The sequence below is a fragment of the Physcomitrium patens genome, chromosome 20, assembly GCF_059467195.1.
Source record: "Physcomitrium patens ecotype Gransden chromosome 20, ASM5946719v1, whole genome shotgun sequence".
NCBI lineage: Eukaryota > Viridiplantae > Streptophyta > Bryopsida > Funariales > Funariaceae > Physcomitrium > Physcomitrium patens.
The window spans coordinates 15,776,758-15,799,978 of NC_143429.1; the positions used below are offsets into that span (position 1 = coordinate 15,776,758).

Genomic DNA, 23,221 nt, shown 5'->3' on the forward strand with positions numbered 1-23,221 from the left:
TAAACCAACATACATACAAGCTTAATTTTATTGAGTACTAGCATTAAAATCTTTAAAAACATCCCAAATGCCCACCAAACATCTAATATATTGCAAAGACATTGCTTTCACTCTCCTCCTCCCCTCTACTTGGAACCCCACAAAGACAATTAACAAACATATCATGCTCTATACACATTAAATAAACAAAACACAAGTATAACTAGACCAAAACACAATGAATTAAGCCACACTAAACCTTAGCTAACTCACACATCAACACCTCTACAATGAATTCAACAAATAATGACATCAAGAGCTTAAACATTTCCATCTAAACAAATTTGCTGATAGATCTAGGTAATCTTCGACGAGCCTAGCATAATCGCAACCACCATCGCTAAAACCCGACACTGGCATCTCACCGAACACTTCTCACAAGACCAATGATCTGGTGACTGATCTCGTGTACTAAATTTAAAGATGAATGTGTATCCATTGGTGCAACAGGGCGATTCTTTTTCAAAACACATCTGCACTACCTTCACCGGGATTCTGCCCTGCACCAGAAAACAATGCTGGTTTCCTGACCTAAAGCTGGGGCCCTGGAAACCCTCCCATCCTGGTAGTGAAAATTCTCTTCTCCACATAAGCTTTTCAATACTTATATGAAAAACTGTGATAACCTAGGAACTTAATACTACAATGTGAACTTGCAGTCATACAATACAGATTATAAGGCTCGTATATTCGTTCGACTTTGAATGGTCTCAGTTTACACATAGTACATGCAGCACACATTTCTATGAAGCACTTCATTGGAGTGCACGAAAGTATTTCAGGTTGAGCAATCCGCTGCACAATTCCAAAAAGGAAACCTTTGTACCCATGGTGGAGGGGTGGATTAGGAATACCATTGCGCTGGACTAAGTGGTCGGCAGTCAAACCAGTCCATTATCAGGTTGAGTGACCAAAACCTGGAGCAATGTCACTCAAGGGCCCCTTTGTTAACCTGAAGGTAGTTTGGACTACTCTTTAGAATAGTGCTGTTAAGCACTCACAGTTGTCTACCGTTGTTCAAGCTAACATCCCCTTCCTCCATTCTTTTCTGTACAAGGTCGGTCCCACTGGCAATCGTTAGAAAATAAAGTACAGTAATCAGACGGTAAGTAGATAAACGATGTCGTAAGAGTGAGAATATTTAGTGCTAGCACGCCCTAAGTATGTATGCCTGCACGTTAATTCTAGATTTCAAAATTAGTTCCTAAACTCTACAAACAAATGTATCAATCGGTCTCTCTTTTTAATTGACAAACGCCTCGTAATAACAGGTTTCAAATTTAAACAGAACTTCCGGAGAAGTTTTGAAGCACATACCAGATCTTCTTGTATTCTTTTGAAGTCTCCTTCCAACTTCACTAGATGCTTTTCTAAAGACTGCGAACAATCACAAACGTAAATACCTTCAGTTGCTAAGTGTTTTTTGTACTACCTGCGTCGTAGTATTAAATTAAAGACCAAAAATCCCATTTCATGTATACACACACACAAACAATCCTACTTAAGATTTCGAACATGTTTAAGTCTAACGAAAGTGAGAAATATACCCGTTTCCGCCTTTTCTGATTAAAACGTTCCCAAGCCTGCTTTTTTGTGAGCAGGCCGCATGGCCTTAACCCATCGGGATGGCCTTGTGGGCTTATCCCATCATTGGGACGTTGATAATTTTTGCCACGATACACAATAATAGCTTCTCCAACGGGAATGGTACAAATCCCAACCAAAACCCCTCCACTCTCAATTTCAAGCATCCTAGCTATATTCTCAATATCATCCCTCTCCCGATACATAAAGTAACTCTTCTTCACAATAATCTTCACCAGCTGTCTCCACTTCCAGTGGAGATGCATATTCTCTATAACGCCACTAAACACTTCTCTCCTTCCTGAATAGCATCCACAAGTTTACAATTCATAATTCTGCTTCGGTAATACAAAGCAACAGTATCTAAATACAACCTTGACAAAGTAGTGAAATTTAACTGTATTAAAGAGAATGAGTAATCACCAGAATATGTACTTACTCTGAAGAACAAAGTTCCCTTGTCAACCAGTTAAGTATGAAAATCCAAAGAGATCCCTTCACTTTTAACCAAAGCAACTCATCTTACTACATTTAAAATCCTCACTTTGTCTAAGTTCTGACATCTTGTCTCTATACAGATATCTGTATCACATACTAGTGACTGCGCTTGATCTACTTGTTTAAGCAGTTCGGAGTAAGAAATGATAATGGAGGTAAAATAAGAAATTAAAAATAAAATAAAATAGTATCTCACCTAGGAGAAGATACGGCTTCATGCGCAGCCCAATCTTACGTAAAGTATACATTTCCTCCTCAGTAACGTCCTCCTTAGATGCATGCATATCTTTGGGCTTCATTTTTAAGTTCAGATTTAGTAGCTCCCTCTCGGCGCTGCTAATCTTCTGAGAAACCTGAAGAACAAAGATCAAACACACAAGACAACATTCAAACCGATTCGTATTGGCTTGAATCTGATTTCAATATCTATTACCATGTATGCAGAAATCTTCATGAATATTGAGCTTAGCAAAAACAGCCCAAACTTCAGGCTTGATCTATGTATACAAAAATTATAGGAGAATGAACTTACAGAATTGAGTATTCTCTGCATCCTTTGTCGGGCTAGATCTCTTGCAGCTTTCCGTGCAAGTATTGCTTTAGTGGAATAATCCTCACTATTTTTCCAAGGGTCCCATCTGGCCTTTTCCTCCAATGTCTCTGCTAGGGTCCCTGCATTACTGTTCACGGCACAAAGAAAAAGGAAGACACAAGGTAAGTACTATCACTACCACACAGAATCTCTAAAAGTAATGTTTCAAAAAATAACACATTACGACTATGAACCACACATTTCTTAGCTTAGACACGATATGAATAGAACCATTGCAAAATGAAATTGCACGAAGCCAAGCTAGAGGAACCACTCATAATAACAGATAATTCGCAAAGAACTTAAGTCAAATATGTGGAAGTTTTTTTCTGATCAGTTAACTTGCGTTCCAACTGATTATTGAGCATTGAGCACATCATTAGCAATAAATGATGCCGAAATTGAAATCCTAGCATCTACAACGTAGTTCAAGGCTCAGACTTAGACGACATACAGAAATCCAAAAGAAAAGGATAAAATATCAATATCCCGTAATGGGAGAAGATATAAACTATAACACATTAACATCGTTTAAGGGCATGTTTTAGTACCTGGGCCTCAATTGTGCATCGAATCTCATGTGATTGCAATAACCAGCCAAACGATTTCTCTCTTCATCCTCCAGAAGCGTCCTGGCAATGTGGTCTTTCTCCTTCAAAGTTCCTTTGACAATTGCCGGTAAAAAGGAGTTCCCTCGGTAGAGTGCAATGTAACTCATGTTTCGAGCTATCAAGTCTCCTCCAGTAAGTCTCTGCAAATCGTACAGAAACGCACATTGCAAAGTTACAACTATTCTCCATCTCTTCACAAAATCAGTCTACATGAGCACTCCCATATCTGTCCGACAGGAATTGAAGGCGTAGGAGCATAACTCACAATCAATTCTGAAGCCATTCGATCATTAACGATTCTTGAGACACCTCTTTTCATAGCTATTTTAGCAACTTCGCTCTTTTCCCACAATTTCACAATAGCTGAGGCCAACCCTTCGAGTCCTCTGCATTGTCCTGAAATTGAGAAAGAAAACATACGCGTGAATCAATTCGCATTTCAACTAAGCAATCCGAACTAAGCAAGAAGTATTGAAACGCGGCAATCCTCGCAGTAAAATGCAATGGCAACCAGTATGACACATGGACGAAACTTTACAGCATCACTGAAAAGAGGACCGTGTGGAAATATATGATGTGCGATATGTCTATTACTACCAATTGTGGTTTGAACGTACGCACCAAGGACAAAATGTGGTGGAAGTTTTTTAGCTAGATGACGCATCTCGGTCATTTCAAAGTTGGTTAGTCGAGGTCTCACTCCATACGGCAGCCGCCTAAAGGGACTATTGAAGTTGGAGTTCACTAATAAATCTCCATCAACCGGCGCGCGTCCGCCCTCAATCCATCCTACAAATTGCGGTCCCAAATCATCCATCAGATCCTCAATCTCTGACTCCTGTATCATGTTTGTCTGGCAGTCATAAGAAGTTCCCTCCTCCATTAGCTGCCGACTTTCGTCTTCTTCATCACAATCAAGAAGTTGTAGCCGTTTTCTGTAGGCTTCCTCTCTTAAATCCATTTTGCGCATCCAAACAGGTACATAATCTTTTCCTCGATAAATCACCACTGCAGGTCCCTCCCTCCATATGACTATTCCACCAGTCAACCTCTGCAGCAAAAAAAACACACGCAGAGATCGTTGAATACACAAAGAATAAACACATTTTCACTCACTCTGTATATGGACAGTGTGAAAAGACGAAGTTGGAATTCTATTTATCACGCCACAATTTATTGACCTCTTAATCAGCCAAGAAAAGATGGAAAGTAGGTAGTCACTAGCCTCAAGATTATCATGGAGATTCCTCATATTGCATCCTGGTACGACACATCTCACTTTTGCAATCTCAGAAACAAGCCACTTATTGTGGATCGATTTCACAATGCCCCTTGAGATTCCTTGAGTACCAATTTTCATCCAACCCTTTATTTTCAGCCTTAGTGCACACAATCTCTTTAATTCGTCTTGTGATATTGTAAAATCTGCCACGGATGAAGGCAGTACATCTCCGGCGTCCTCTGTTTCTTCAGGTTGCTCACCATATTCCTCGAATTGATCTGCATCTCTTCCTAAAGAGGATCTAGGCATCCTCCACAATCCAGAACTATAGTCATCTTGGTCAAACCGTTCGTCCGTTTCTGAGAATTCATCTTCGTTTGGTTTTTCCGCACCACCTTCCTTCAGTGGATTCAAAGGCGTGCCGCCTTTAAATCCTTCTTCAGACTCGAAATTTGAGGTGCCTGAGCCATCGGGAAGCTTCTCTTCTCGTGAATCCAACTCGTAATTCCATTTCTGACAATCAATATGTTGACTCATTATCTTTTCCAAGACACTTTCAGGGTCGATTTCAGATTCATCCAAGGTCACTGCTTCATCTGAGTTAAGAGAATCCTGCCATAATTTATCAAATTCCGTTGAAACAGATTCTTCAGCTCCCTTAACTGCAGGAGCATTCTTACTTGATAACACTTGAGCTCCTTTATGGTTAGTGAATTGATCCCTACTCCTGCTACCATTCGGTAATACATCTTCAGATTCCTCATATGCAACGTCAATGGCTCCTGATCCTCGAGAATCGGCATTATAATTAACTTGGACTTCATTGTCTGATGATGATGTACGTCCAGTTTCGGGAGTAGAATCGCCAGTTCCAACCACAGTAGAACACACTTGCTCTCGGAGTAACATGTTTCCGGATTGGATATCACCTTTTCCTCCACGGATTGTAGACTCTCCCTGTTGCTGCTCATTGCTAACAATCTCTTGTGCATCAGCATCGACGTCATCCTTAACCTGTTCATCTACTAGATTACTACAAATTTTTGGAAGACCATTTACTTCATTTTCTTCATCATTGGAGATTTCATGTCGTATCTCTTCGCCATCTTCAGATACGCCCATCCCATAAAGTGCACCAGAGGTGTCTCCGTCCCTGCCCTGATTTTCATCATATAACCGAGACCTTTTCCACAACAACATAAAGTGCCGTTCAAAGGAGAGAGGCACACATGGCACCAAATCCTGTCAAAACAAAAATTGCAGTAGATGAGCGAGTAGAACGCAGCCAAATATGAGATAGAATACTAGGGACTGAATATTTGCAAACGTTGAAAGCTAGAAACGTAATACACAGGATAGAAACTGGCTGAAATATGAGGTACTACTATACTAGGAAAAATCCTGAATAGTTTCGGCTCTTACCCTGAGCTTTGCACCAACTTTCTTCATGTCACTTCTGTCTAACTCCCTGCAATCTATTTTCACGAGCTCATCAATTTCAAACGCGTCTTTTACCATCTTCACAAGGTTTATGTACACTCCAGCCCTCTCTGAAAACCAACACCGAACTTGTTAGGCTGTTTAGACATACTGCAAGTAAAATTCGATTATTTTCACAATTTTCATCTCAATTGAGATTCAGACCACGAGAAGCCTTTACCACTGGGATGTTCGGCATATATAACAAAGCTTAATGACATAAAAAGAGGAACCGATATCGCTATGCAAGAAAAAGATTCAGTTTCACAATTGGAAGACCCTGGGGAGCTTCGGTATTCTTACCCAAGCGACAAAGACAGTGAATTCTTCGCCCTAACGCTCGAAGGTTGTCAGCTTCTTTCTCACTCAATCCTTCAGGTACACTTTGCACAACTGAAGGATAAATAGGTGCGGGTGGTTTCCATAGCATTATTGGAATCTGAGGCCGAGTGTTCCAATTGTAATTGCGTCCACGAAAGACGTAGAGCATACCCTGCGAACGGCGGATTATCTTGCCTCCAGATTTCTCCTGTTTCATGAAAATACTGACATCAAATAACGGCATCCATTGATCCATCAAGACAATAAAAAAACAAACTGCACAAATCTGCACATGACAGTTATCCTCAAGCAAGCTAATAACCCACGTAAAAAAAATAAAACAAGAATTTAAAGAATTAAGGCAGTATTGCCTTGTCCTCTTGTGATACACGAAATATGACGGGTACTTGGTCGAAACTAAAGTGCACACCTCAATCACACGACACAGGTTGTCCATGTCCACGGTCGGAACACCGTAACATTTGATTCTACACACCCGCCGTCGTTTCCAGTGTCTATGCAATAATTCCAGCATGTTGTGCGTCAGACCATCCTTCCCTTCAAGGAGACAACATCGCACAAGAAAAAACTCCTCAGATGATCCGCTTTGAGGGCATTTCAAGGACTAGCAAGAAACTCTTCACAACCAACCACATTGAGGTCCTGATTCAAATCAACAGCAGGGACCCAAAAGAAAAGTCTCACACTTGCACTACATTAAGAGCCTTGTAAAATTCCCAAAACATGGCGAGAGGATACCATCCATGGGAACTTTACCTAGATCAAGTCGCCGACGCTCAGCGCAAGCCCGTCCTACAAGCTCCCGAACCTCATCTTTGGTTAAAGGTTCTCCCAAAATTTCCTCCCTTGAGCGCCCCAACTTGGGACCTGCACCCTCCAGGAAAGGCCCAGGGGGATCCACCTGCTTGGCCTTCGTCATAGCTGGTGGAGGAAGTTTGAAAGAATCAAATTCAATCCGTGCACCCTCCACATTAGGTTGTTTGCCTGTCCAAGGCCTTGCCATGCCTTCAGGTCCGAAAGGAGAGTAAACTGGTTCCCGAAATCCTAAAGGAGGTATGTTAGGATGCTCCGAGTAGCTGAATTGGCACGGTAGTTCAGGCTTTATGACATCAGGGGTAAAGTCGCGAAAGAAAGCAGCCTTCTCTTTGTAGTAAGGTTGGTTAAGAGCTTGGACATCCTTCATTTGTTGCCGAACCATTCCTGAACGGGAGCGTCCTCGGTTCGGGTCTTTCCACCGAGTGTACTTCGAAAATTTTGCAGGTATCGATGGATACGATTTGGAGAGAACTACTCTGGGTCCTGCTGATCTGTCCCCTGGCCCAGAGTTTCCAGACATCGAGTCTCGCCGTTCCCTAGCAGAGAAGTGCCAGTCCTCTCGCTGTCTCCGAAAAGAATACGGATTCGACTTAGAAAAAACAATCACTCATCCAAGACTCTTGAGATATTCTGCGAAATGCGTAAGCATCATGTTCAAGGCACTAACCTCTGTATCGGTTGATGAGCTTGTATACCCTTCGCTGCTCGCCTCATAATTCCACGTATTCTCCACATGGCCACGTTCGCCTCGTCGCTTCCGAAGGAAAGAATCTCCACCATCTTCGTACCAATCATCTGCGGCATCCTTGCCATCAAACTTCACTGCTTCTTCACTTACTCCACTTTCACTGCGCTGTTTTAGAATTTCCAAAAATTCATTCGATAATTTATAGGTAGAGCTGCTGTTGGGCACTTTGCCCAATTCATTTGCTACCTTGTGTTGGTTCCACAATGAAGTTGCACGCACGGAGACTCTTGGAAGTCTGGAGTGAGGAGGAAAGCGATACGTTAAAGAATTCAGAAGTATGCGGCGATTGATAAGACTACTCAACGAGGATTTCTGGGAGAAGACGTTCTGAAGAGGAAGCTCTACTTTACAGGAGGATCCATATCCGGGAGAGACAATAAGCCCTAACGCCATCGTCGCTTCTCAGCTCTCTGCTTCACTGTCGCTTGTGTCCAAGCCAAACGACCTCAGCCATCCGGAATCGTAGCGTAAAACCTGAACAAGGTACATCCAGGCTTCCTGCACTTAATCCAAGAACTGCTAGCCTCAGCACAGTTGCTCTAAGGGCAAACTATGGACAGCCCTCAAATACAAAATCCTCATTCAAAATATCAGAATGCTGACTGCTAAACCCAAAACCTCACGGCGCATGCAACACACAAACTTCCAGTAAAAGGATTCTCCTGGCAAAGTGTCAAACCCGAGCGAGGCCATCACAGAAATTAAACCCTAACGAGATCAATCGACTCGTGGCTTCATTTGAGTTGAAATACCTTCTGTCTAATTAAACCTTCAAAGCAATACAAATAGTCTGCATGCACCTAAAAAATCCAGGGTCCATTGTGTATTAACCATCGGAAGATAGGCAGCATACTGTGTGCCCTGATGAAGCTGATCGTCACCGTGACGTATAATCATCAGGTTTCGGAATCTCGGGAATCTGAAAGTTGCTTAGCATTTGTTACCATCGCCGAAGAACGTTACTCATGGTCCGGGTGTAATAAGAGAAGGCCACATAACCATACTTTTTTCCGGGTATCAACTTCGTAGTCTTTCTTCAGCATTCGGCTTTCGCATGTTTCGAAGTTTGATAGCTAACCCAGTGGGGAGATGTGAGACGATGGCGTTGGTGATGTCGAACCTTGTACAGGTGAACCTCACGCTGAACAGGATGGCAACGCAGCTTTCTAGCAGCTCTGGTAACCCACTGCGACTGGTGCCTCGTTTGTTCCTCACGCAGCCTCCGAAGCTGCGCTATAGCTTCTCGCGTCGCAACGCAGGTGAATGTTACCTTGGGAACTCTACCTCTTATGCTTATGCGGGACTTTGAATCTGATGTTACTCCACAAATTTTTCCATGAAATTTGCATGCTGAGGTTTGGGCTTGGTGCATAGATTGAAATTGCCTAATTCAGACCGTCTCTACGGAATTGTGTGGATTATCTGCAATGGTGAGAGGTTTTTCATCATGCACCTCTCTTTACAGAGTGCAGTATCCCAAATTTTGGTCAGTCAACATCCGCCGAGAATGGAAGAATCATTTGCTTCTTTGTCACGGCAGAAAGACTGCTCTATAATTTTGCAGAAAGGTTCCATGTGCATTATGCGAAAAAACTTGCACTCTGCCAGCCATCGTTCGATTGACATTGTATTCGGCATAGTACCTATAGTGCGAGAGTAACTAAAGCAGGGTGAGCTTGCATAGGACTATGTCGCGCGGCCGTGCTTTCACGCGACGAGAAGAACCATCTTCTGTTAGGCGTGGATAAAGCTCATGTGGACGACGTCGCTCGTATTCTAGAGCAGGTACAGATTCGCACCCGTAGCTCTCATTGACCATAGCATACTCGACATAGTTTCGACAATCTGCAAATCTGAATGCATACATCCTACAATTCCTCCCCCGTTCCCGCTCTCATTCAACTTCAACAATCAATTGTCACCTTCACATTAGGCACGAACCGCAGCAGATAGATGGGAAGTCGCACACTCAGCGTTCCTCACTCCACCAGTTTTGAACGATGCCCTAACAGCAGTACGAAGACTGTCAGATGTGGGGGTTTTGGTGTCTGGCGGTTATGCTCAGGTACTGTCTCTGTGCCCAAATCCGCCGATCCTCGGCTGTGGAGACTCTTGATACTATCATCTTCTCTTTCATTTGCGGGGTGTTCTTCAGTGTCGATATCATTGAAGGTGAATGTGGTGGAAACACTGGGGTAGGCAGAGAGGTGTCGACTTTCAGTTGGACATGTAGAGACTATAGAGGCGGGCAGCCTTGAAGGAGGGAATGCTGGTTACCCTGGAGCAGTTGCAGCATTAAGGTCTGTTTTTGTTTTATCAATTAATTGTTTTCGTTGCCAAATTTTGAAGTGTTGCAAGTGGTTCACTCAATGCAGCAATGAGTACAGGCTGCATTTTACTCGCTTTAATGATTTGTGGTTATGGTTTTTCGAATGGAAACAGTGTCTCTGGGAATTTCATGTTTGAGAGTGCCACACACGGAGACTTCCTAGGATCTATCTTAGGCACGGGTGTTACTCGTGACAAAGTGGGCGACATAATTATGCAGGTACCTGCATTCTGTGAAGTTTGTCACCTTGTGAAGTTTTCTTCTGAATCTTCTAAGCTCTGTATACCCCAAATATCTCACATATTGTGTTTGGCAGGGAGAGAAAGGAGCCCAGATTTTGGTGGTTCCTGAGCTAGTTGAGTTCTTTTGCTCATCACTAGTGCAGGTTTGTTATATACTTACTTCAGCCCACTTTTCTCTAAACCTCTACTAAAAAACTCTACATTTACTGGGCTCAATATCTCCTCACCTGTAAACAATGTTTCTAGCGCGAGTTTGGAAGAAATATGTTTTCATCTGGATATAAACTAATTTATGTCCTTGTAAATCCATGCAGGTGCGTAATGTAGCAGTACAAACCTCAGCTATACCATTGAGCGCACTCCAAGTAAAAGCACCTAGGTTGGTCCACTAAAATTTTAACTCAAAGGGCTATCTCCTTCCGATCTAATTTTATGATTCTGTAACCCTATCAATGGTTTCTAACGCTGATGGAGTTTCAGGGTGGACACCTTTAAGTCAGTGGAGGCTTCGTTGCGTGTTGATGCGTTGACAAGTGCCGGCTTTCGCATGTCGCGGTCCAAATTAGCTGAACTTATCAGGTGTGTTGTATACATCTCTCTCTCTCTCTCTCTCTCTCTCGGAATTGTAACTTGTGGCCTCCACTTCTACATCCTCACTCCTAAATGTATGTTGGTGTAAACAGTAGTGGAGAAGTGAGAGTCAATTGGAAAGAAGTAACCAAGACGAGTCTGACTTTGAAGACTGGAGATGTTGTCTCTGTACGTGGGAAGGGAAGAATACAGGTAATATCCGATCGCGTTAACCTTTTTCGTAGTTCATCAGGCTCAATGGGACTAACCGACTAGAACTTGATGACTTGAAAATAGCATTTGCTTTATATTTTTGTCCACATCATCAAGCAATGTATTTCTCTGTAGGTTTTGGTTTGTAGGAGACTTGCTCACGAATAGCTTGCATCGCAGGTAGGGGAAATTGTCATGACCAAGAAGGGGCGGTATGCAGTGGAGTTAACACGCTATTTGTAGTGTGGTTAAGCTTATCACTTTTTAGGTGAAGTTCAAAATTAAAATAGTTGGTCAGATGGAAATTCTATCCCAAGTGGACGATCCAGTTTTTGCAGAAAATTCTCTAAATATTCTCAGTATATAATTTTACTTTGTCATTGACGGGTTTCCAAGTCCTTCATATCAGATATATGAGATGTTTTGAACTTCCAAGTTTCCATATAGCTTCAGTGACACTGCAGCAACAGCCGAGATGTCAGTGGATACCTCGATGCCTTAATCACCTGATTATGAATTGATGGTTGTAACTGCATTTGATAAGTGCGATGACACAACGCACTCTTAACCTTATCAGAAGCATCAATGTTGGCATTATTCCTTACTCCGAATCATTTTCACTTAAACCAAGATGATCATAGCGAGCCTGTTTACAAACAACATAAATTCAACTAACTAAAAATTTCGAATTGCGAGTTGCCAGTGTTACCCTCGTAACTCTGAATAGTGAGCTATTGAATAGTACGAATTGAGCACACGGTGAGCTCCCCGATGGTGACCCACGCTCGACTACTATTTATCACTATCCTCTGAGGATGGCGTATTGATGGCTCTGATTCCAGAGCAGTGCCCTGACAACTTATATCCGAGTTTTGCGAAAGTGACAACAGAACCACAAAACCATGAAAATATAATGTATAAATATTATAAAACTTGAAAGTGTTTTACTCTCGTGATTCACCACACTTCACATCTCTAGTTCCTCTCTCACGTTGACATCATTGACAATGGATTTCCAGGACAAAGGATCATTCTCCTATCCATCTCTTAACTGAGGTACGCGATCAATACTCTCAGACAATTGATCCTCGAATCAACTGTATATCCTTCCCAGAACAGGAAAATCAAGTTCGTTGAACAGTTTTTTTTAGAATGTTACAAGCATCCAAATAATCAACTGATCGCAGTCTGCAAGCATCCTAATCATGTCGGAGCCCTTCGCTCCATGTGGGAGGTAATGCCCTCTCGCAAGCACGTTGCAAGTGGACACCAGCTGAGGAAACCGCAGGAAATTTAGTTTTCAAGAGAGAACTCAGTTCATCTTCATCACATCTGGAATACCACTGGGCCAAGACGGGAGATATATATATATACATTTGCTCCGCAGTTTTTAATCACAGGTCTATTATTGTCAACGTGCTTTTCTTGGAACACAAGCTTGCAAGCAGGGACGAAAGATTTATCCTCGAGGATGGGACACACAGTAGATTGTACAAGGCACCGCAAAATAGCCTCGGGTAATAGTAGTCAAGTCGCAAGACTTGTAGCCACAGCAATAATACTAAGCACTTCTGTGTCGATGGTCAAAGCCACAACTGGCCATGTGGCGATCGTGAACTCATTCCCGAGCCGGACCCAATTCACTTGCAATTCGAACAAGATAAGTCGTCAGACTTTCACAGCGATCACAAATGAGATATACTACTTCGCGTTCAACACGGCTGATCACCAGTTCTGGAACTGCAAGGTTTTCAATAGAATATGGGGAGCAATCGGGTACTTTCAATTTTGGGGAGACGAGAGACATGGTGGCCCGGACCTTTGGAACTGCGTCAACTGCAACTGGATCGTTGAGAGTGCAGGGATTTACTTCTATGTGGACGGTGCATGGAGGTATAAGTACAGCTGGGATTATGGCACTTGAAATGCTCAAGTTGGTCAAATAAATGCATCCAAGGAGGGATTTGAAGATTGCTGCACAGATTAGATGAGAGCGACCACCTCAAGCATGTAAGGGCCCAGATTCTTAAGCTAGATGTTTGTTATGCTGCTGTAAGGCCAGTGTCGGCAAGACTCCGTCTGTGGTTCTAACAATAAACTAGGCACAGCTCTGGTAACCAGCTGGGCATGTTCATCTCAAGCTGCTCTGCTCGTAATCAACCTAAAAACTCACTTACAAATATATTCTTTCATATCCTTGTAAACCCACGAGTTTGGTTCAGAAATAGATTGCCACTGTCGTATATAAATCTCTTTGGGAGTACTGCGCACAGAACAATACAGTCGAATAGGCGACCATAGAAGCTTGAGGCTAATCTATAAGCTTGACCCAAACTAGAATGGGCATAAAGAACCTACGCCTGACAGACCATTTCAGATGGAAGCATGACAACAATCCTTGCAATTAGATCTTAATTAATGGTGACTAAAAGTCATTTTTATAAACCAAAATTATAGTAGACGTGAAAAGTTTACACCATGCAAGAGCTCAAGAGTTAGATCTCCAGTAGAAATGGTTTCTAAAGCGACATGGCAATGAACAAAAGTCTAATATACAGCAAGATTAGATCATCTCATGAAACCGAGCCAGTGCTTTCTTTTGGATGACAACCCGATAACTGTCACCTGGAAGGGTCTCAAACCGCGAATCAGTATTCTTCTGTTGATTGTGACTTCCAAGCCCAGCCCTCTCTCCAGCTCCTTTAGCTAATAATGGTTCAACGATGCCGGTTCTCTCCTTGCCAAGCCCCTGAAATACACATCGGAAACACTAAAAAAAAAAATTAAATTACTTACAAATATGAAGGGTTAGTTTGTTCATATTGCTTATTCTTATACAGCACACAACAGAGGACTGAACGATAGCACATAATAAATTAGATTGTGGTAAAAGATAAGAGAAAAGAAACTTGAATGAAACAACGTTTATCCGAACTATACGTTAAAACATAATCAAAACACAAACACTTGGAATGGTGATGAACGTGTGGACAGCATTAAAAAAACAAAACATGTAAAAGATGCTAGGGATTCTTCACATACCGAACCTTCTTGCCACCCCATGTTTCGAAGCATACGATTGCCCACATTGCTCGCATCTAGGGCTCTCTCAGCTGTGATGACTTCGAAAGACCCACTCTCCGCACCACCCATAACAGCACATGAAGGATCGGTGACCAGTCTATGTTTTGATCCTCCTCCTCCTCCAACTCCAGAAGGGAAAGGCATGTCAGACACTCGGCATACGCCTCTTGCTCCGACGCCAGGAGGGAAGGGCATTTCTTTCCCTGCTCATAAACTTGGCGCGATGAACATTGAGATATCTACTCATTTCTGGTGGCCTAGACGTCAAAGGTCCTGGTTTAGTTTTTCATGATTAGGAAAAACAACTAATTTCTAAAAGTAGCGTATACCTTTCCCTTTCCCATCGCCTTCACACAAATCTCCAGACGATGTGGACGCATACAAATTACGACGCTCTGCAGCTCTGTCTCGATAGCCACTTGGAGGAGGAGTTTCTGTAAATCTTCTTCTATTTGAGATAGCCGTAGTGACATTAGAAAACGCCCCTAATGCTGATGCGTCAGTTTTGAATGGAGTGACACCAACATGTCTCTCCGAACAGCCACTGCCAATAGATGGGTACCCTGTCCCAGCTCCTTTCCCTCTCCCAGCTCCCCTCCCTGAACCTTCACTTAGAACTAAGGAACTTGAAACGCCAGATACTGAAACACCTCTACGACAAGTTTGTGGGACGGGTCTGGCTCTCCCAGTCCCTTCAAATGGGTGATAATTTCCACTAAAAGGATTTCCCTCTCCACGGCCAAGTGTAGCCGTTCCTCGACCAGCAGATGCAACAAAAGAAACCCTTGCTGAGACTCGTAGTGAAGATCCCCAGCCGATTGAGTTGTTAACAGTCCCATCCATCACTACATCTGAACTTGAGGGATAAGTTTCTTCAGCAAGGGCTGCAGGTATCGAATCCTCATGCTGACGTTGTTTCCACACAGACAACACATTGTTCAGCTTCTTCTTTCCGCCTCCAAGCAATACACTCTTTCGAAGTTCTCTTTCTTTTTCTTTCATTTTCTCTTTTTCATTTTTAGCAGTAAGCTTCGCAGCTTCAGCCGCAGCTGCAACTGCTTCTGCCAGGGTTGGTTTTTTGGGTTCAGACTGAGAATCAAGTGCCGAATTTGCAGGGGCTGATATAACAGCAGCTTTGGCAGTAGAAGCTGCAGTGGTGGACACTGGAGTTTCCATAGTTTCTACGGCAGTCGTTGTAATCTCTGGTGATACATAAGTATTATATTGTTGAGATTTTTTATCATAAGTATACCAAACTCCCGAATTGCCGTTATAGTATAACCCTGTACATTAATGTAGGAACATTCTTCATCAATGTTAGTATTTTATGAAGGCAACAATAATCAATTCACTGGAAACCACAAGTTGACGAGCTGAAGACATTCAGAGTCCGGTCATGCAAGATAGACAACAAAGCTACATTAAAACGAATAAAGAATTCCACCACATTCTAATTGAAATCTCAGATCTGTACACAACATAAGGCTTAACTCAAGGCAAATTTAGCAATCAAAGAGGCTTTTGACTGGACAACCGAAGTTGCTACCTCGATTCCCATCATAGTAAAAACCCGAGGAAGCATCATAATAGTATCCAGAGGCTTCATCCCAAACAAAACTTGACTGAGGAGCACCACCACTACCTCCCTCTGCATCAGCTCCCTGCTGCACTCTCATGTCCATACTCTCGCAGAGTTTGTATTCTTTAGGTGGCCACCCCATCACATCATACTGAGAGAGGAAGAACTCCGACAAATCAGATATGACAAAAATATGATCATCCAGAGTCCATAACACCCAGATAAAGATACACTATATAAAGAGCAAAAACTTGTAAAGGTCTCTACCAACCCATGCCAATACACATTCAAGGCTAATCCCAACAATCCCGCATAAGAAGATGAGAATACCAGTATCCGTAATTAACTGCTGTAAGTGGAATTGGTTCAAAGCACAAGGTCCCATATTTTAGTAGAGTTGGGCAGCGGATAACAATCGGCAGAAAGGATTGGTACCTGCTGAGCAAAAGTTGCAGCTTCAATCGCAGCAGCAGCAGCTGCACTGCCTTGAGCAGAGACAGCAGAAGCTGGACCAATACTTCTAGCAAAAGCAACTCGCAAAACCTGCCCGTTCTTATTCAATGCTACACCATTTGTTGAATCAAGCGCTTTAGCAGCATCTTCCACCTTCAAGAATTTGATTCATTCTCAGGGAAATCTGAGGCTCAGCTATCACTAAATAGAAAGAGCACGAATCTCATTACGCTGGCAACTCCTAATACAACTACCAGCGCGTCAAAGCATCTATCACAGTTCGCTACTGCCACAACTACCTATCTGATTCGCCACTAGTTTTTCACGAGTAACAACACTTAAATCATTACATCCTCCAATCAATGGCTTTTTAATACATGAAAGGAAGTTTCCAGGTGCTGTAGGCATCAAATTTATATCAACGTCTCAAATGAATCAAATACACTCGACGACGAACACCTGGAACACAAAAGTACAATATTATACCGAATAGAAATATATAAAGGCGAATCCTCTTGAAATATTTGTAAACTTGTCTCGTACAAGTCGCAAATCCTGGAGACAACTTCCTGTGAATATTAATTATCATGACAAGTGCACGTTTTGTAACAACGACTACTAAAACTGCACAACAAAAGGTAAGATGTGTTTCGGAAGGTTTACATTACAACTAAAACAAGGATGGTGGAAATATGAATTGAAACTCCTTAAGTCTTTCGTGGTAACTACAAGCAGAATTCTGACAATCTTTAGAGGACTTGAAACAATACCTTGATGGGTGCGTATTTAGAGAATTCGCAATGCAGACTTTCTTCATCAACAGTTTCGTCCAACCCACGGACTACAAGAACATGAGTCGGCCCTGCAAAACTGTCACAGCAACATGAGAAAAAGCATACCCAATAAGTCACACTGAAAACGCAAAGAAGTAATGGCAAGACGCCACTGCTACACGTTACCTGCTTCCGAAGTCCTTCTAGCACCTGCTCCTGAAGCAGCGGTTACATCTACAGCAGGTGATTCATCTGTGCGTGCCTCATTGCACTGTAAAACACCAACACTTATAACTAAAACACTTCTTCATTAATATGCACAAGAACCAGACAAAAACACATGTAAATACAGTTGCAGCAGACCTTTAGCAAAAAGATTCCACATAGAAATAGAAAGGCTCTGTAATACATGGAGTAAATTCTTATTCTAGTCGCTCGAGTTTACAATCAAAAACCTAAGGAATAAACCTGAAAGCACACGACCCTTCGAGCAAAATTATTGCACCCACAAACTGTGCATATCCAATCGGCTGCTGCAAGACCACGTTTCACTGATGCACCTCGACCCGGGCCAGGCAATATCCCAGGTCCACCTGTGGGTTTGCTGCTGCTTCAAAGTTCACAGAAAATCATGTTAGTTAATACCAGCGACAGTTAGAAAAATGGCTGTCACAAAAGAACAAGCACTAAACCGATGATATCTAAGATGTCGTATCAAACTACCAACTGGAACGGTAATGTGATACAAAACCCTCAAGTGAACACTGCCTAACGTACAATCATAACCACAAGCATCACCAAAAGATAACAACCCATATGACTAACTGCACGATGACGACAACCGTCAGGAAAAATAAACGAGCACACGCACAAACAGACCTGTACTCAAAAAACATGCGAAGACCATTGATTATAATGCCTTCGTAACCAACACCATCCATCATTTTTTGAGCCGCTTCCTGCAAGTGCACCGAAAGGTCAAGTCACCCAGAGCGGAGCAGTTGTAGTCATTTGTCAGGCTAGCACAACAATCCATGGATCACACATGACAAAAAATTGTGAGCACAACTTTACTTATCAGGAACTGTTCCAAACAAATTAGCCAGATTTGGTAACTTCATAAGCAAATTTAAGTACCTCTGAGCATTTTGTTTGGATTGAACATTCCAAAATATGTTTCAACCTCGAACTAGGAAGGGAAAATATCAACAGAGACCAGAGTTATGAAGGGACTAGTGAACTCTACATGAAAGAACAAAGAACTCACCACATCTGGAAAATCGACGAATGCGAAACCCCGTGACACTCCTGTACTCCGTTCCTTGATTACACGGACATGTCTTAGTGGTCCCCAATCCGCCTGCAAAACATTGAGAAGGAGAAGTCAAAACCACCTGCTTTGATACTTACATGGGAACGACAGTGCGCATTCGGCATCAAGCTTGAGATAAGACATACTCTCAAAATCTGACAAGGGAATCAAAGCGGGCACAAACACAATATGTAACGCAGCCTAGTTGATGCGATACTTACCAGTGCCTGGGATAGGTCATCCTCACATATGTTTTGAGAAAGTCCCTTAATCACAAGTGTTGCCGATGGAGGCTGCAGCCAAAATCCACGACCAATAAGGGCTACTTAGTAACATGCGCAATCAAGCAGCATCAGCAGCATGCACCATCGGGACATATCACAGAGAGGAGGACCTTCAACAGAAAATTTCAAAGCGTAACAAACTCAGACTTGCACACTCATTATGAAGGAACAGAAACGAAGAATCGCCGCCGTATGGGTAAGCAGAGACTTTTACAAATGAAAAGCAACGTCATACAGAACAACCGGACGCAGAATAAGGTCGTCATACCGTTGCAGAAGCAGCGTGATAACGAGAACTCTCTTTATCCAGTCTTCTGTCGATTCGTAGTTCATCGTAACCAGACTCACCCCCAACAGCCTCTGTGCTTCTGCTCCGAGGAGATCGACAAGAGCACCTAAAGAAATTTCGATCATCACCATAAAACGAGCGGACCCTGTCATGGCATCTGCTCCGATCTGGACTGCATTTCCCACGATCGCGTTCCAGTTCGCGACTGCGGCTCCTGCTGCGGTCAAAGTCGCGGTCTCTACGTCGTCGTGAACATTCTTGTCCCCGATCGCGATCGTGATCGTCATCATCGCTTCGAGATCGTCGACTAGATCTTTCTCGCGGAGATATTTCCTCTCTCCTGAAGCCCGGTGCTTCATCTCTCCTAGGCCTAGGAATGCCGCTCCGAGGTCTGGGTATATCAGCCATACCCACATCTCGATTGTCTACTCTGCCATCCTCATGTGAGGATCGATCGCGACTGTACTCCCAACTGAGTACGCTTTCCTCATTATCAAGATCCCGGGTTTCAGTGCTAGAAGAGATTCTTTCTAATATGACGTCCCGAGGAACCTTCCTTTCCAAGGATCCATCCCGGTCATTCCGCTCCAATGAGGAACCCCGCCTCGATCTTTGATAAGTATCTCTCCCCTGATTATATTTCTCAAGTCTAAGTGCACCGCGATGTAGAGCTATTTCTTCCTCAAGAGGCAGCCGTCTGCTCGGTACCCAATGATTTCGAAGGTAGCTATCCGCATCAATTCCAGCCTCTCCTGGATAAGCACATCGCGAATAGGGAGAGCCTGCTTGTCTAGGTGGAAAGGAATCCTCAATATACCCTCTTTCTCTGTAAGCTCCTCCGCCCCTGTTAGCAACAACTTGTTCAGGAAACCGTTGCAAGGACCAAGGAGTCCAGCATCTCCGTAAAGAAAACCCCGACTACAGGTTTTCAACGATTGCGAGGATAACAAATGGAAGGATTCACAAGTGACGACAAACAAACTTCATAAACGACTCTAGCATCAATGATGAACAAGATTCAATAAAGAATAACATGTCCGTTCTTGGAGATATTCTTTCGTTCCATTCTTTCTTCTTTAAGTCTGCAAATTTCTGAAGGGCACATAATGAATCAGCAACGGAGACCAGTTGTGAAAAACAAACGACTTGAGGAGCTGATCTTATCAAGTAAAAAAATTGTGAGGAGAAACTGACCCGTGAACGCCCACACATATCAGCACGTTCTTAAACAGATTACAATTGTTCAGAAACCTAGGATGCACAGAAACCGATAATGGTTATAAAACGACGTATGTGTTTAAGAAACAAAAAATAAAACTAGTTCCCATATATTCACGAGGCCAGTGTTTTGCATACAACAAAACCAAACAAAATTGAACATGATGGTTTGAGATAGGTAATAGCAGAAAATGAAAGACCTGAGATTAGGACCGAGATATGGATCAAAGCTCTCCAATGCCTGTGCATCCAAAGAATAAGGGAGAGTCAGCAGCCAACACAGAAATACGAGAGAGACCAACCGCCACTGCTTTTTGTTTCTGCGAAAGCCATAGCCATGAGCATTTCCATATCTACGAGGTTTTGCGCGACCGTGCTTGATATGCGGTTCAAGTGGGTATTGTGGGACAAGAGAAGTCATTACAGCTTGTCAGGAACCATGCCATGGGTGTGGGGTGCATTCCGCCCCACTATTACCACCACCATGTGAAGATCTAGAGGAAGAAACCACATCAACCGTGTTCGTTTGGTGGTAATAATTTAATGCAATGCGTACGCTGCTGTTTTCCCAGCTTGCTTGTTGCAGCCCAAACCGTACGCCGTCCATTGCGCTGCCCTTCTCTTCGCATGGAACCAGAGGCTTCGGTGTATCAGCAACTCCCCTTCCTTTAATTGATCCTATTCTCAAGTATTGCTTGCTGCCTTCACAATCCTGTGAGTAGATGAACATTAACACAACGCTGGATTATGTCGCAGAAATTGATGCAGATCTACCCTTCACTATCTACTCGCCTCCCGAGTCCCTTGCTGAGCATCTAAACATCCTCGAAGGCTTATGAGGAAAGCCACACTCCCCGAACAGAGCCTTCAAGTAAAAATGTGCTTATTCAAACAGTATCAATGGCCTAATATAGTTACAGAACATCCGGAGACAAGTGAAATACTTGCACCATACTCATGGCCTCGCATCACGAACCACTGTGCATGTGAGCCCAGAGGACTAAGCATCCATTCCAGATGACACATTGGCTGACTTCACGCAGAGACCAAATTAATCTTGCCCAGAAATAATATCGGTACATAATCCCACGGTCCAAGAGAATGCCCTCTGAGTGTACCTGAGATATGCAACACAAAACAGTGACGTCTGTATCGGCAAACCCATCTTGCTAAACTCTCGTGTTGTTATCTGTGTTTCAACGACCCTGTTCGACATCTAATGAATAGTCATGTGAATGGATCTAAAAAAAAAAAAAAAAAAAAAAAAAGAAAAACCGTCTTGCTTTTCAAACCGTCTTACTTCCAACAGGAAATCGAAACCCAACTCTATCACGTCATCTCAAAACGCAATGCAATTAAAACAACTCACCACACATCAAGCTATTACATACAATCACAATTCAAAGAATACAATTATCTCCAATCAGGTGCAAATCCCCTCGCTCCGCAACCAATGGGAGAAATCAACAACTTCAACGTTTCAAAAAGAAACAAAGCGCGGGGGCTCGTGTAGGAAGGATTACCGATACAACTGAAACACCGCCACAAACAACCACCGATCGCTCCACATCAAACGAAAGCCCTGAAATTCACACTCTCGTCCCTCACATTCCATCACCACGACACACCACCTCGTGCTCCTCGGCACAGATCCACCTCCAGTGTCAAATTCAACCAGAAACCCTAAAGTCATTCAAAGCTTGAAACAACAACAACCAAAGCAAGCTCTGCTCACGATGCTCTCCGCTGCAACTTCCTCTTCATCCAATTTTGCTCCCAGCCAAACACATTTTCCACAAAATGTGAGTGTGGGTGTTGGATCCCCCACAATGAAATTTAACTGCAATGGGTTTGGGCGATTAAGTGTCGGCGAGGCATTAAGATTCTCGAAGACTTCGGAGGTGATCGGTGGTGCTATTCGAAGAAGACAAGACAAGAAGTGGGGATACCGACGCAGTGTCGGTGGATGTCCGATTCCATAACTGCCACCGCTTTGGGACCCTCCCTCCCTTCCTCTCATGCCTTTTGCTTTTTTCTGCTTCGCCAACTTTTTTTTTTTTTTTTTTTACTTTCCTCTTTTATCTTTTTGGGTTTTTGTAGTGTGTTGAATGAGTGTTTTTTAAAGGTTCAAAATGATTGTGGGTGGCAAACAAGGAGCTTTGTCAAAGCATTTTAAAACTATTATGTTTATATTGTAAATAATGTATTATAAATAGGAATTTTATCCATTACCAGAGGCAAGTAATTAATCACACATTTGTCAGTATTTTCTACAAATTCTGATTTGGACATTACTCAAGAGAAGTATAGAGTTATAGAAATTGATTTTTTTGATGTTAAGTAGTTACTAATTGTCATGCATTTTGATAGATTTGTTATGTTTTTGTTCTTATTCATATATTATGCTAATACATCATTATATAAGGTAAACTAGTGTATTTATTTATTTATTCTTTCTCTTTTATATATATATATATATATATATATATATATTATTAATTTCTTCTCACTAAATGAATTGAGTTTTTTTACTATCAATTTTTTTAAATATAATTAGATTTAAATTATTTATTAATTATTTATAAAAAAAATGCATATTTATAGATTTATCACACATAATTATGTATATGTTCTTATGTGTAATTTTAACATACTTGGTCAAATTCTTAAATAATGTACTATCAAAAATATGTAAATTTATTTAACTAATAAAAATTCAAATAACTAAAAAGAGTTATATCAAAAAATAAAATAGACCTATTGATCTTACTATAGATTAATTATATTTAGCTATAACATCATCTCTTTTTTACATACAAACAAAAATATTTGTTTACAAATAAAATTTATAATAATAATCCAAATCCAACAACTAAAATATATATATATATATATATATATATAGATAGATAGATAGATAGATACTTTGTTTTATAACTTTTAT

At 42.1% G+C, this 23,221-nt stretch overlaps 3 protein-coding genes across 16 annotated transcripts; 1 reads left to right on the forward strand and 2 right to left on the reverse strand.

Moving 5' to 3' along the window:
* Positions 1–400: 400 nt before the first annotated feature.
* On the reverse strand, positions 401–8,808 carry LOC112273221 (uncharacterized). 3 transcript variants are annotated; one of them, XM_024501701.3, is made up of 15 exons: positions 8,684–8,808; positions 7,851–8,434; positions 7,124–7,745; positions 6,777–6,904; positions 6,329–6,554; positions 5,969–6,096; positions 4,550–5,788; positions 3,946–4,375; positions 3,590–3,720; positions 3,265–3,464; positions 2,654–2,801; positions 2,318–2,474; positions 1,587–1,924; positions 1,357–1,416; positions 401–1,087 (listed from the first exon to the last, which is right to left on the reverse strand). In XM_024501701.3, the coding sequence occupies exons 2-15, from the start codon at positions 8,322–8,324 to the stop codon at positions 1,037–1,039; spliced, it is 4,332 nt and encodes a 1,443-aa protein (XP_024357469.2). In that variant the 5' UTR covers positions 8,325–8,434; positions 8,684–8,808; the 3' UTR covers positions 401–1,036. The 3 variants fall into 3 exon arrangements, with proteins under 3 accessions (XP_024357469.2, XP_024357470.2, XP_090101533.1); XM_024501702.3 differs by having other exon boundaries at positions 7,851–8,405; positions 8,684–8,788; XM_090245407.1 differs by having other exon boundaries at positions 7,851–8,715.
* Positions 8,809–9,005: 197 nt separating this feature from the next.
* Positions 9,006–11,665, forward strand: LOC112273224 (uncharacterized). Its single transcript, XM_024501710.3, has 10 exons — positions 9,006–9,190; positions 9,616–9,716; positions 9,865–9,996; positions 10,131–10,231; positions 10,374–10,479; positions 10,577–10,645; positions 10,817–10,881; positions 10,983–11,081; positions 11,186–11,285; positions 11,466–11,665. Exons 1-10 carry the CDS (start codon positions 9,031–9,033, stop codon positions 11,526–11,528), a joined length of 996 nt encoding a protein of 331 aa, XP_024357478.2. The 5' UTR covers positions 9,006–9,030; the 3' UTR covers positions 11,529–11,665.
* Positions 11,666–13,696: 2,031 nt separating this feature from the next.
* LOC112273223 (SUPPRESSOR OF ABI3-5) lies at positions 13,697–22,182 on the reverse strand. 12 transcript variants are annotated; one of them, XM_090245410.1, is made up of 18 exons: positions 21,801–22,182; positions 21,254–21,395; positions 20,834–20,989; positions 20,478–20,518; positions 20,254–20,310; positions 19,039–19,903; positions 18,708–18,779; positions 18,442–18,534; positions 18,054–18,133; positions 17,643–17,781; positions 17,361–17,445; positions 17,172–17,263; positions 16,888–16,956; positions 16,384–16,554; positions 15,916–16,099; positions 14,699–15,652; positions 14,328–14,572; positions 13,697–14,034 (listed from the first exon to the last, which is right to left on the reverse strand). In XM_090245410.1, exons 3-18 carry the CDS (start codon positions 20,882–20,884, stop codon positions 13,849–13,851), a joined length of 3,384 nt encoding a protein of 1,127 aa, XP_090101536.1. In that variant the 5' UTR covers positions 20,885–20,989; positions 21,254–21,395; positions 21,801–22,182; the 3' UTR covers positions 13,697–13,848. The 12 variants fall into 12 exon arrangements, with proteins under 12 accessions (XP_090101536.1, XP_024357476.1, XP_073385455.1 ...); XM_024501708.3 differs by lacking the exon at positions 21,254–21,395 and having other exon boundaries at positions 13,697–14,055; positions 21,801–21,940; XM_073529354.2 differs by lacking the exon at positions 21,801–22,182 and having other exon boundaries at positions 13,697–14,055; positions 21,254–21,390.
* Positions 22,183–23,221: the final 1,039 nt, after the last annotated feature.